We start from the raw sequence: 14,141 nt of genomic DNA, 5'->3' as shown, positions 1-14,141 counted from the left end.
GTGTTACATTAGCTATCCTCAGTCCATAGGAACTGATCCAGAGTCGATAGACTGTTGGAAAATGATCACCAATGCATCCACTATTTCTAAGGCTACTTCCTTAAGTACTCTGGGATGCAGACTATCAGGCCCTGGGGATTTATCAGCCTTCAATCCCATCAATTTCCCCAACACAATTTCCTGCCTAATAAGGATTTCCTTCAGTTCCTCCTTCTCACTAGACCCTCGAACCCCTAGTATTTCCGGAAGGTTATTTGTGTCTTCCTTCGTGAAGACAGAACCAAAGTATTTGTTTAACTGGTCTGCCATTTCTTTGTTCCCCATTATAAATTCACCTGATTCTGACTGCAAGGGACCTACATGTCTTCACTAATCTTTTTTTCTTCACATAGATATAGAAACTTTTGCAGTCAGTTTTTATGTTCCCAGCAAGCTTCCTCTCATACTCTATATTTCCACTCATAATTATACCCTTTGTCCTCCTCTGCTCTATTATAAAATTCTCCCAGTCCTCAGGTTTGCGGCTTTTTCTGGCCAATTTATATGCCCCTTCCTTGGACTTAACGCTATCCTTAATTTCCCTTGTTAGCCACAGTTGAGCCACCTGCCCCGTTTTATTTTTACTCCAGACAGGGATGCACGATTGTTGAAGTTCATCCATGTGATCTTTAAATGTTTGCCATTGCCTATCCACCATCAACCCTTTAAGTATCACTCGCCAGTCTATTCTAGCCAATTCACGTCTCAGGCCATTGAAGTTACCTTTCCTTAAGTTCAGGGCCCTAGTCTCTGAATTAACTGTGTCACTCTGCATCTTAAGAATTCTACCATATTATGTTCACTCTTCCCCAAGGGGCCTCGCACAACAAGATTGCTAATTACTCCTTTCTCATTACACATCACCCAGGCTAGGATGGCCAGCCCTCTCGTTGGTTCCTCGACATATTGGTCTAGAAAACTATCCCTAATACACTCCAGGAAATTCTCCTCCACCGCATTGCTACCAGTTTGGTTAACCCAATCAATATGTAGATTAAAGTCGCCCATGATTACTGCTGTACCTTTATTGCACGCATCCCTAATTTCTTGTTTGATGCTGTCCCCAACCTCAGTACTACTGTTTGGTGGTCTGTACATAACTCCCAATAGCGTTTTCTGCCCTTTGGTATTCCGTAGTTCCACCCATACCGATTCCACATCATCCAAGCTAATGTCCTTCCTCACTATGGCGTTAATTTCCTCTTTAACCAGCAACGCCACCCCAGCTCCTTTTCCTTTCTGTCGATCCTTTCTAAATGTTGAGTTCCCAGCCTTGGTCACTCTGGAGCCATGTCTCCGTGATGCCAATTACATCATATCCGTTAACTGCTATCTGCGCAGTTAATTCGTCCACCTTATTGCGAATACTCCTCGCATTGAGGCAGAGCCTTCAGGCTTGTTTTTTTTTTAAAAACACCCTTTGCCCCTTTAGAATTTTGCTGCAATGTGGCCCTTTTTGCTTTTTGCCTTGGGTTTCTCTGCCCTCCACTTTTACTTTTCTTCTTTCTATCTTGCTTCTGCCCCCATTTTACTTCCCTCTGTCTCCCTGCATCGATTCCCCCTGCCATATTAGTTTAACCCCTCCCCAACAGCAATAGCAAACACTCCCCCTACGATACTGGTTCCGGTCCTGCCCAGGTGCAGACCGTCTGGTTTGTACTGGTCCCACCTCCCCCAGAACCTGTTTCAATGTCCCAGGAATTTGAATCCCTCCCTTCTGCACCACTCCTCAAGCCACTTATTCATCTGAGCTGTCCTGCGATTCCAATGTACGTGGCATTGGTAACAATCCTGAGATTACTACTTTTGAGGTCCTACTTTTAAAATTTAGCTCCTAGCTCCCCAAATTCGTCTTATAGGTAAAATACAGGATGAGGTCCTACAACATTGGTACCTATCTGCACCACGACAACTGGCTGTTCATCCTCCCTCTTCAAAATGTCCTGCAGCCACTCAGACATCCTTGACCCTTGCACCAGGGAGGCAACATACCATCCTGGAGTCTCGATTGCGGCCACAGAAACGTCTCTGTTCCCCTTACAATTGAATCCCCTATCACTATCGCTCTCCCACTCTTTTTTCCTGCCCTCCTGTGCAGCAGAGCCACCCACGGTGTCATGAACTTGGCTGCTGCTGCTCTCCCCTGATGAGTCATCCCCCTCAACAGTACCCCAAAGCGGTGCATCTGTTTTGCAGGGAGATGACCGCAGGGGACCCCTGTACTAACTTCCTTCCACTGCTCTTCCTGTTGGTCACCCATCCCCTATCTGGCTGTGTACCTTTACCTGTGGTGTGGCCAACTCACTAAATGTGCTATTCACGACATCCTCAGCATTGCGGATGCTCCAGAGTAAATCCACCCGCAGCTCCAGCGCCGCAACTGCAGCAACAAGCCCAGTTATATCTGCTCGGGTCACAACCAACGGTCCCTCATATATTTCTGGATGCGCGGCCCCTTTAAGGGGCTGTGGGGCCCATTCTAAATACTACGCACACGCAGTTTTTCGCATTGAAAAGCCGGCAGCGAGGGAGAACCCGAGGGCTGTGCAGCTTAAAGGGACGCTGGTTACAACCATCCTTTTTGGTCCCTCAATTTATTCCACAAGAAAATTCAAGACCATTTAAATATATTCTTTCTCCATAATTAAGCAGCACGTTTGGATATAGAGCCAATTTCTAACACATCACTTTAGATACAATCCCAGAAGTTCCAAGATCCAAGAACATCTTTCACGGATGGATCAACCAGTATTTTCAAAGACAGGTGCACAATTGAGGGCACTTAAAGTAAACCAGATTTTGATCATAGGAAAAGGAGAGCCCATCGGGCATTGTAGCTCATCCAGACAGAAGGCCCCCACAATTCTGCCATTCTGGCATCCTTAAACAATTTCAGGGTTTTCACCTCCAGTACCCGAGAGTCTGTTCCATGTTTTGATCACTGCATATGAAGATCTTCCCGACAAGAGTCCTAAATTTGCCTTGTACTATTCTTGAACCCATGTCCCAGGCTTGCAGTACAGTTTGAAGTAGTGCGTGTCATTTACCTTTTCCATACCAGTTACGATCTGAAACACCTTGAGGAGTTGTACTTTCTACCAGATTTCATGAGTTAATGTCACAATGATATTTTGTTAGCAGAACCATGCTCAGACATAAATGCTACTGCAGCTAGTCATCATAAACAGGCTGACCAAAACACTACAAGGGCTCACCCTTGCCACTTCCTACAGCTGTCTGCCTGTCATCCCTTTATTTATGGTCATCCTACACACAGTGCAAAACAAGTTTCCTTATTCAACAAAAACTGCTGGGGGACCGGCCCACGAATCCACTGTTGCCTCATCCAAGTGGTTATTCTTCATATTGGAATCTGGGCAGTGAATGCTGGCTTCACAGCCAAGCCCAGACATGTTCTCAACCATATTTCCACATGCATACACTTTCTACCAGGAATCACTGAGTAGCAATGAACAGAAGCTTTGGCTGCTTGGCTCTCCTTTCTAGTCAAGGGGCTTTGAGGTCAACTGTAATAACCACCCAATCATCTCTCAGACTGCTGCACCAGCAAAGACATGCCGATCCAGGCTGACTTCGTATGGTCGTAGCAAAGCAAATCAAATGTCAATATCTAAGTCAGATATCCAGGGCCAAAGTTTCCAGTGTAACAGCGTGGATATCTTGTAGGCTGCCTGCGAATTCCCTCTGAGGGCAGTGCTCAATGGTGTGCTCCAGGGTCTGATTAGGAGCTCCACAGTCACATGATGGGGAGGCTTTAATGTTCCACCCATGGAGAAGGTGGCAGCATCGACCGTGACTGGTTCTGAGGCAGTTGATGGTTGCCCACTGTTTGCGAGGAAGGTTTGACCTTCAGGTTGTACTGTGGGCTCCTCCATAAGGAATCCATTCCGTATGTCGCAGTTCTTCCAAACGTTTCGCCATCGGTCACCAAGGCCGAGGGGGAGATTGCTGAAGGGCTTCGGCGACGGTCCAAAATGGCCTTCGAGATTTGAGTCGGGTTGATGGTAGGTTGTTCACGTCGGCCTGGATCGACATGTCTTTGCTGGTGTGGCGGCTGTATTCTCTGGAGACTGCATATTCACGGCATAGGTGTGGTGGTGTGATGTTTATAAGCACGGGCAGCCAAGGTGATGGTATCGATAAAAGTGTACAGGTGATAATTCTCTCAGTATCTCCCAAGCCGAGATCAGCCAGCAAACCACAAACTACAAATTTGATTATGTTTCTTTATTTGATCCCAAAGTGCTATCTCCTGACAATTGTTTTACAATAAAAGAATGAAGGTGCACAAAGTACAGCATCTAATCTTCACTTGCCGTAATTATTAAGCAATACTCACAAATTATATCAAATATATAAGCAGCAGCATCAAAATGCAGAGGACTGAGAAAGAGAAAGTTTATAGTCCTTACCTCTTTAGTTTCTTCTGGGTCCGAGTGATCCACAGTAACGGACAAATCATTCTGTAAATATATTAAAGCACATAAAGGATCTGCTCGAGCTTTCTCCTCAAATCTACAGAAGAAGATCGGAGGAAAACAAGGGTTAACAAATCAACAGGTTAAGCACAAAACATTACACTACATTTGCGCGACAGAAGGGTTTATAATCCTCCAAAGCCGAGTTACCAAGCTCAGCTGTGCAGTCGTGGAGGGAAACGTGGTTTGGAAGCTTGGTATTGTCATTGGGGAACGGGTTGGAGCGGGATGAATTGTTTGAGGGAAAACCAATTTCACTGCTCCTCCTTGTGGCCAATTGCAGAACTGCATCGCCAGGGGTCCAGACATCTGTTACCTGTTGCACTTCGCCAGGGATAGTTTGTAGTACAAGACGACCATAGGAAGGGGAAACCACCTGACAGGAGAGCCTGACAACGAAGAAAGCGCCTCAAAATTACACAGGAAAATGTTCCTGACTGCTATTATTTTTTTTAATCCCTTTTAACTACATTTCCCAGCAGCCCACACAAACTCCATAAAATAGATGTTATGTTTCTCACAAAATACTGGAAGCAGTTTATAATATTCACAATGCTCGTTTTTAACATCTGCTGGGTTTGGAAATTATCAATATATAGAAAAGCTGAAACAAATTTTAAGACTTGCATCCATTAGTGCTCAACAAATAATTGGACCAGTTGGTGCAGTACATAACCACACAAACCAGAAATATCCAAACTCAATCTCTGGTCTGTGCTGATCTCAGGGAAGCAGTGAATGCAGTAATATTTAATACAGCATCCATAAGATTTGAGGAAGGAATGGTGGTGGATGGGAGGTTTGATGGGCAATGGGAGTAAGGTTAGACCAATACTTCTGCTCCTGATCACTACTGCTGTTGCAAGCTATGCATGCCTGGGCAGATTTGGGCCTGGATGTGATGTCCTTCCTACCCACCACCATCATGGCCAAGTAGCCGCATTTGCTCTATAGCTTCTCACTAGTGACGAATGACCACTTGGGTACGGTAGCAGAGGCCTGTTGCTGCACGCAGAACCATACCCGAGCATGAATCATCAAGGGGAGAACATGGAGGGGATGGATAAAATTAAAGGTGAGTGCAGAAGGAAAATGCACCTTTTAGCCAAAATTACATCCTTCAGTTCTGCAAGTTGCAAATATTTCTACATAAGGACTGTGCAAATAAAGCACATCTTAGGATAATTTTATCAACAAAATACTCTTTATCATGTGTCCCTCCATCAGATCAGAGTCAGCAACGAAGAACAGCTGGGGAAGAACTTAACAGCTAAACTTTTATCACTCATCCGCAGGCACAATTTACACCCAAGTTCCCAGTGGTAGTTAGGTATTGTGCCCTACTAACTCTGTATTATTGAGGACGGCTTGGGAGCTCTGTTCCTGTGTACCTGTGTCTCCTGATGAGGTATCTGCAGTGTCTCAGGAGGTAGTCCTTAGAAGGTCGGCAAAGCTTCAATGACCAAAAATCATCCAGTCTCATCTTGGGTGAACACGACTTCCCAGGATTCCCACCAAACAAGTAGTGAACCTGCTCCCAAAAAATAAAAAGGCTTCAGTTGATACACAGTAAAAATGTAAAACACTAGGTCAACATTCCAAAAAACAAGATATATTAGAGCCACATATATTCTGCAAAAGAGCCCGAACCTCATGTTCAACAGCTTGCACCAAGTAGGCTTGTATGCTACTTTTTGATTTAGCTTCTGAACATGTAGGTCATGTTATGAGGAGGTCAGGGGGTGGGTCACACAAGCCTGATGATGCTTATTCTTCAAATACCCAGCTGCATTCCAGATTTTCCCATTCCACCAAATTTGCAGGGGAATCATTAAGGCTACAGGACAATTATTTGATACCGTGAACCAATGTCTGTGTGAGTATTCATTCTCACAAATGTACTGCCATCGAACACTACAGAATCAAAGTTGAGAAAGAGTGAAGGGGCAAAAGAATAGAAGATGGACCATCTACATAGATTTTTGAAAGTGTTCTTTTATCATTAATTATTCCTTCCCAAAGCCACACACCAATTACAAAGATATTCCTGGAGACCGGCTCCTCGGCCTTTATTGCTGTCACTTCATAACTAGCTACTAATCCTCGGATTTTCCATCCCAAGGAAAAATAACTGTTCTATATGCAGGATTCCAAATCTCACTTTCTCCCCAAAGCACTTTATAACTTTATATATGCCTTGAAAGTGAAAAGGCAGTTTCCAGAGGCAGGCTTATACCTCAATAATGAGAAAATTATAAAACACATGTATGGAATAAATGTGTTAGCATGCCACGGGATTACAATTACTCTGAGTTATTTTGTATTGAAAGACATGGAAGATCTGCACTGTAGGTTCATGACTGCATCAATGTAGAAAAACACACTGCTGATTGAGATATGCTTCAGGTTAATGCTACAAATTTAATTTATTACAATTTGTAAACTTATACAGAAGGAAGATAAATCAGTAGATGAATATCTCAGCACCTAATTTGGATTGATATTTCAAAGTTTGTTTATGAAATCAAAATAATAAAGCATTACAAGATTCAGAGTACTCTTTCAGATTCATTTAAATAAATCTTAGATGAATGTAACATGGGATACATCATGGGAAAATAGATTAGAGTTGTAGACATTTAAGGAGATATTTCATAACTCTCAACAAAAATATAAACCAATGAGAAGGAAAGGCTGTAAGAGAAGGGATAACCATCCGTGGCTAACTAAGGAAATAAGGGACGGTATCAAATTGAAAACTGGGCATACAATGTGGCCAAGACTAGTGGGAGGCCAGGGGATTGGGAAACTCTTAAAAGCCAGCAAAGAATGACTAAAAAAATAATAAAGAGAGGGAAGATAGATTATGAAAGTAAACTAGCACAAAATATAAAAACTGATAGCAAGAGTTTCTACAGGTACATAAAAAGGAAAAGAGTGGCTTAAGTAAATGTTGGTCCCCTAGAGGATGAGACTGGGGAATGAATAATGGGGAACAGGGAAATGGCAGAGCCTTTGAACAAATATTTTGTATCGGTCTTCACGGTAGAAGACACTGAAAACATCGCAATAGGGGATAATCAAAGGGCTATAGGGAGGGAGGAACTATACAATCATTATCACTAAAGTAGTAGTACTCGGTAAAATAACAGACTAAAGGCGGACAAGTCCCCTGGACCTAATGGCTTGCATCCTAGGGACCTAAAAGAAGTAGCTGAAGAGTCAGTGGATGCATTGGTGTAATTTACCAAAATTCCCTGGATTCTGGGACGGTCCCAGCGGATTGGAAAACCACAAATGTAACACCCCTATTTAAAAAAGGAGGCAGACAGAAAACTAGACCGGTTGGTCTAACATCTGTCGTTGGGGAAATGCTGGAGTCCATTGTTAAGGAAGCAGTAGCAGGACATTCGGAAAAGCATAATTCAATCAAGCAAAGTCAGCATGGTTTTATGAAAGGGAAATCATGTTTGACAAATTGTTGGAGTTCTTTGAGGATGTAAAGAGCAGGGTGGATAAGGGAGAACCAGTGGATGTGGTGTATTTGGATTTCCAGAAGGCATTCGATAAGGTGCCATATAAAAGGTTGCTGCACAAGATAAAAATTCATGGGGTTGTGGGTAATATATTAGCATGGATAAAGGATTGGCTAACTAACAGAAAGCAGAGAGTCGGGATAAACGGGTCATTTTCCGGTTGGCAAACAGTGACTCGCGGGGTGCCGCAGGGATCGGTGCTGGGGCCTCAACTATTTACAATCTATATTAATGACTTGGATGAAGGGACCGAGTGAGTGTAATGTAGCCAAAGTTTGCTGATGATACAAAGATGGGTGGGAAAGCAAATTGTGAGGAAGACATAAAATCTGCAAAGGGATATAGACAGGCTAAGTTAGTCGGCAAAAATTTGGCAGATGGAGTATAATGTGGGAAAATGTGAGGTTATCCACTTTGGCAGAAAAAATAGAAAAGCAAATTATAATTTAAATGGAGAAAAATTGCAAAGTGCTACAGTACAGAGGGACCTGGGGGTCCTTGTACACTAAACACAAATAGTATGCAGGTGCAGCAAGTAACCAGAAAGGCCAATGGAATATTGGCCTTTATTGCAAGTGGAATAGAGAATAAAAGCAGATAAGTTCTGCTACTACTCTACAGGGTATTGGTAAGGCCACACCTAGAGTACTGCGTACAGTTTTGGTCTCCGTATTTAAGGAAGGATATACTTGCTTTGGAGGCTGTTCAGAGAAGATTCACTAGGTTGATTCCGGACATGAGGGGGTTGACTTATGAAGATAGGTTGAGTAGGTTGGGCCTATACTCATTGGAGTTCAGAAGAATGAGAGGTGATCTTGTCGAAACATAAGATAATGAGAGGGTTTGACAAGTTGGATGCAGAGAGGATATTTCCACTCAGAGGAAATTAAAACTAGGGGACATAGTCTCAGAATAAAGGGCTGCCCATTAAAACTGAGATGGAGGAGGAATTTCTTCTGAGGGTTGTAAATCTGTGGAATTCTCTGCCCCAGAGAGCTGTGGAGGCTGGGTTATCTAACATATTTAAGGTGGAGATAGACAGATTTTTGAGCGATAAGAGAATAAAGGGTTATGGGGAGCGGGCAGGGAAGTGGAAATGAGTCCATGATCGGATCAGCCATGATCTTATTAAATGGCGGAGCAGGCTCGAGTGGTCAAATGGCCTAATCCTGCTCCTATTTCTTGTGTTCTTGTGTTACACCTCATCACCAAAACAGAAATAAAGTTGAGCTAAATAAAGTAAGGAGAGGGCAAACAGCTTGTTAATGTTATCCGGACAGAGAGGCATCAGAACATAAAGTTGCGAATTAAGCCACACCAAATATGTCTTGAACATAGGGCTATTTGAACAGCTCACCTCAATTAATGCCTTGATGAGGCATAATCAGATTGGTCCTGGCAACTGCTCTCTACAACCCAAGTGATATTCAAATCAAAACACCCGGGCTGCATTCTGAAGAATGACAACTCATTTTCTGATCGTTTTTGGCCACCTGACTGGAATCTGCAAATAAATTAACCATTGTCCTTCCAAGGCGCCATAATTTGGGTCAAGTTCATAGATTACTGGAGCTACGAATCAGACAACTATACTTCACATTCCAAGCTGCAGAAACAATAAGCTTCCCCTGGAGAACCACTGACTGCAGTCTATTCTAGATCCAACTAAAAGTTTCTGTGAAAAGAAATGATGCAGGAATATTTTTACAACACAATATATGATGAAAGCCATATTTGTCACATACAGCATCTAACAGCAGGCACGAGCAGGGTAATGGAACTTCCAATATGCTGCGCTGTTCTATCACCTCTTTAAAGATCGGTTTCATCCTTGGTCCAAAGGTTGTAGAATAGATTAATGAAAAGTGTGGAAACTGTTGCTGCAGTGTTCCACTTCTGGCATTAGAAGAAACTCGGGATATTTCCAGAGAGTTACATGCCAGTAATAAAAATGAAAGCAGTTTTTTTGGCAGGGCCTATGCAAAAAGTGTCATAAAAGGGTGCATTTGGAAACAGATGTAACCAAGAGCAGGTTCTCACAATGTGGACCCTGCTGGCTAATGGAAGCATAAAAAGACTTGGAGAAATAGTGCCAGGACAAGTCAGAATTCCCATATACGCTGCAGCAACCCTCACTCAGCAATAGCTTGTCATTATCCTATTTGCAGAAGGTCAGAGGCACTGTCTGGATGTTAGCTCCACAGGCAGAAGAGGCATGACATGCTCGGACGCTGATATTTTGCACAAAATTTAAGTTGATTCAAAATGTTGAGGTACAGCATCTCTCGTTTCCCGATTCACTCGAGGCTGTGGTTTAACCTGTGTGGCGTTGTTGTGTATAGATTTGTTGTGGTTAGATTTGTAGACATCTAACAGAAGGGCCACATATCTCCAATGCTGTGAAGTCTGGACATCGGCAGAGTTGGCCAGTGTCTATTGGTCTGCATAGATCTGAACTGTCGAGTCCGGGAATGACAAGTGTTCCTGTACAATCTATCATCATCACTGGGCACTATACTGAGTCTGGGAATGACCAGTGGTCCTGTACAATCTGCTGTCATCACTGGGCACTATACGGAGTCTGGGAATGACCAGTGGTCCTGTACAATCTATCATCATCACTGGGCACTATACGGAGTCTGGGAATGACCAGTGGTCCTGTACAATCTATCATCATCACTGGGCATTATACGGAGTCCAGATTTGACCAGTGGTCCTGTACAATCTGCTATCACTGGGCAGTATACGGAATCTGGGAATGTCAGATGATCCAGTACAATCTGCTATCATCACTGGACACTCAAGTTTTGTAGAACATTGAAGTTCTCAGACAAGGCTTTCTTGAGGATGAACTGTTTCAGCAAATTCACTGGTACGGATCGACGTGCAGTCATCAAGCTAAGCTGAATGTTTATAATGAAGAGAATTTGAAACCCCGATGGGGGTACAGATGGGAATAGCAACATTACGACCAATCTATCAGAGTTATTGCTTGGTCTTTTCATCATACAAGGCAGCTCACCCTCCCGCTCCAGCTACCTGCCTGTAGCAATTCAGTTATCAATCACACTTCAGATAGGGAGTATAGAACTCTGCAGAGTGGTTTCATCAGCAAATGATCACATCAGTTTTGAAGACAGGCACCGAGCCATTATTCACAGAGTGGAGGCCAAGTGCCTTCCCCTGAGGGGTACTTGTGATAGTGCTACAAGACCACAAATCAGTTACTGCGAGGAAGTCACCTTTCTAGTTCAGTCACTGAATATTTGTAAACAGTAACCACTACCCCATACCCCACTCTCAACCATTAGAAAAAAGTGACTTGTTCCCTGCACCCCCTCACCAACACACTCTGCAGTTGCTCTTACTTGTTGGAGTTTAAGTCCCTGTTGACTGGAGCTGATTACCGGATTGGTATAACAGACCAGCACATTCTTGGAACTTCAGACATGAAACGAACTAGAGTGGGAAGATGGCTAACAAATGAATTTTTCTTCTGATTTAGAAAAGAAATTTCAGAACAGGGAACAGTAATCTAAAACAGGAAGGAGTCAGGACATGTCAAAGAAGTTAGTGATCAGATAGGAGGAAACAAAGTACTCCCAGGCTTCAGCACCTGGGGAGAGTTCCCTGGACAATCCTGGTGGGGGGGTCAATGCCTGGCTAGCGGACGAGATTTCAGGGGTACCCGTGGGAATGAGGAATGAGCAATAAATGCTGGCCTTAATGACGGCCACGTCTCAGGAACGAAGAAGAAAAACAGCTCCCCAGCAGTCGGGTAAATATATCGGGGATGTGGGAGAAGGAAGAGAACGGGGGTATTGGGAGTAGAGTACAGTTGGGAAGGGGGGTGAGAGAATGCCAGGGCAGGAGAGACGCAATGCCCTAACCTGCAAGGACAGCTTTAAAATATTTTTTTATTTTAAACGTACTACTAGGCCCTTTACTAGGCTTGCTCCTGCCTGCTGTCAGCAAGCCCGGCATGGGTCGCAAGATTACACGTTAAAATCATGTCAGGGTCCTATTTACATCTCAGAACTTCACCATGACGAGAGCATCACAAGCTTCCTGAAACACAGCAGTTAAATTGCCGGCGAGCGCGAGGTCAACCCAGAGGAGAGGGTGCAAAGAAGAATACAGCACTGAAGGCGGCCAGTCGGCACATCATGACTGTGCTGGTTCTTTGTTCCCATTCCCCTGCAATAGTTATCCAATACCCTTCTGAAAGTTACTATCGAGTCTGCTTCCACCACCCTGTCAGGCAGTGCATTCCCGATCATCATAACTCGCTGCGTAAAAAGATATCTCCTCATCGCCCCTCAGATTCTTTTACCATTTACTTTAAATCTGTGTCCTCTGGTTACTGACCCATCTGCCAGTGGAAACATGGTCTCCCTATTTATTCCTTCAAACCCCTTCATGATTTTGAAGAGAGAGAGAGAGAGAGAGAGAGAGAGAAGGAAAATGGGGTACTGAAGTTGCATGATCAGTCATGATCATATTGAATGGTGGTGAGTGAAGGGCCGAATGGCCTAGTCCTGCACCTATTTTCTATGTTTCGAATAAACCTTCAGAGAAATTCATTTTTAGCTTAGGATTTTTTTTAAATTCCAAACAGCTGCAATTTGTTTACAGCAGCATTATATCCATAAACCGCACAAACTTCACCCTTGTGGTTCTCATATCATCTAAACCCCCGGGAGTGAATTTTAGCCTTGTGATGCACCCCCAGTGATCGGTAATCCCATGTCAGAATTCGGTGTATGCAAGAACTTAATGACCAGCTGCAACCCTGCTTAATGGTGTCAATAATTGTCGGTAGAATATTGGTTGCACAGTGGTACTTCAGGGGCAGAGGGTAATACACATTGGGCACTCATTGTGTACACCAATTGGAAGATATGGGACAGGTCAGTTATAGGTCGCTAAACGATGTACTCAGCTGTATTGCAGACCCTCCTTCAAGAACTCCAGCCGTTAGATTGCTGTGCCTTTGCAATCAGTGACTGAATGGGAAGCAGCACATATCAACTTGCTGTACCCACATATTAAATGTACAGCTGCAATCTACAGCTCAAACTGGATAAACGTTGCTCCATTATTTAAGGTGCTTTCAGACCTTCTTAGAACTATTTTTAATCATTTGATTCTACTGCCTTGTCAGTAAGACCATTTCCTATTTAGAAATACAAATACGCTCATTTGTGTCGGTTTCCATTAGGACATCACTGTGAACGGAGCTGAAGTGTTTGAGCAATTGCCTTTGAAAGGGTTTTGGCTCTGGTTTCATTCCACTTCACAGGAAGTGAATTAAGTTACATTAACGTGCTGGAGGCAGCACAGTCCGCTTTGACAGAATGAAGTCCGCAAAGCTACCCAGTGACTCCTGCTAGAAAGTACGTGGCAGCAAAAGGCAGCTCCGACACACCTGATGGAGCAAAGGCACTGAACTGCAACAAGTTTTTAGCTTTGTTGAAATCGGAGGGGATTGCCTCTTTTCAGAGATAATTGGATTCTCTGGACTGAATGTTAAATTGACTATTCTCCTTTGTGGGGTTAGTACTAAAGGTCAGCCTTGCAACTGCTGACTCAAGTAGGCATAAAGCCAGTTGGGTGCAAGCAAGCAGAGTTGATTTAGCAGACCGGGTCATTTGAAGGAGCTCTATTTGCAGAGGGAGAAGTGCTTGACATATGCTTTGCTTGCAAAGGGACAAAGATGTAAATTACTTTGAAATGCGTCATGTGAAATGCACGTTTCAAAATAAAAACCTGGCTGTACTTGCCCTCCCAAACAAAATGTATTGTTTCTACTGATGGTTCAGTTGTAACAATTCACTGTCCAGTGTGGAATTCAGCCATGTAATCTAGGAGGCCTCAGGTCTGATCCCAGCCTGTGCTCAGTTCACTGATGTCAGCCATCGCTGCAAGGTGCCTAAGCTGGAAAGAGGGGCGGTCCAGGAAGAGAAGGAAAGTAAATCAAACACTTCCAATTCCAGATGTGCTGTGGTGCTCCCTGCTCATCTCCCAACAGCCTGCGAGATCTTGGGTGTTGAGGCTCACAAATAAA

At 43.7% G+C, this 14,141-nt stretch overlaps 1 protein-coding gene across 3 annotated transcripts in view; it reads right to left on the bottom strand.

Annotated features, from left to right (window-relative positions):
• Nucleotides 1-14,141, bottom strand: part of mkln1 (muskelin 1, intracellular mediator containing kelch motifs) — a 156,108-nt gene that overhangs the window by 15,273 nt on the left and 126,694 nt on the right. For 2 of the 3 annotated variants that reach the window (XM_070897182.1, XM_070897183.1), the window contains exons 15-16: nucleotides 5,930-6,069; nucleotides 4,473-4,575 (exon numbers count right to left, since the gene is read on the bottom strand). In XM_070897182.1, the coding sequence (XP_070753283.1) occupies nucleotides 4,473-4,575; nucleotides 5,930-6,069 (243 nt within the window). The remainder of the gene's footprint in view (nucleotides 1-4,472; nucleotides 4,576-5,929; nucleotides 6,070-14,141) is intronic. The other variant, XM_070897185.1, reaches the window with a different exon arrangement.

The sequence above is a fragment of the Pristiophorus japonicus genome, chromosome 13, assembly GCF_044704955.1.
Source record: "Pristiophorus japonicus isolate sPriJap1 chromosome 13, sPriJap1.hap1, whole genome shotgun sequence".
Classification (NCBI taxonomy): Eukaryota; Metazoa; Chordata; class Chondrichthyes; family Pristiophoridae; genus Pristiophorus; species Pristiophorus japonicus.
This window is presented reverse-complemented; position numbering and strand designations above follow the sequence as displayed.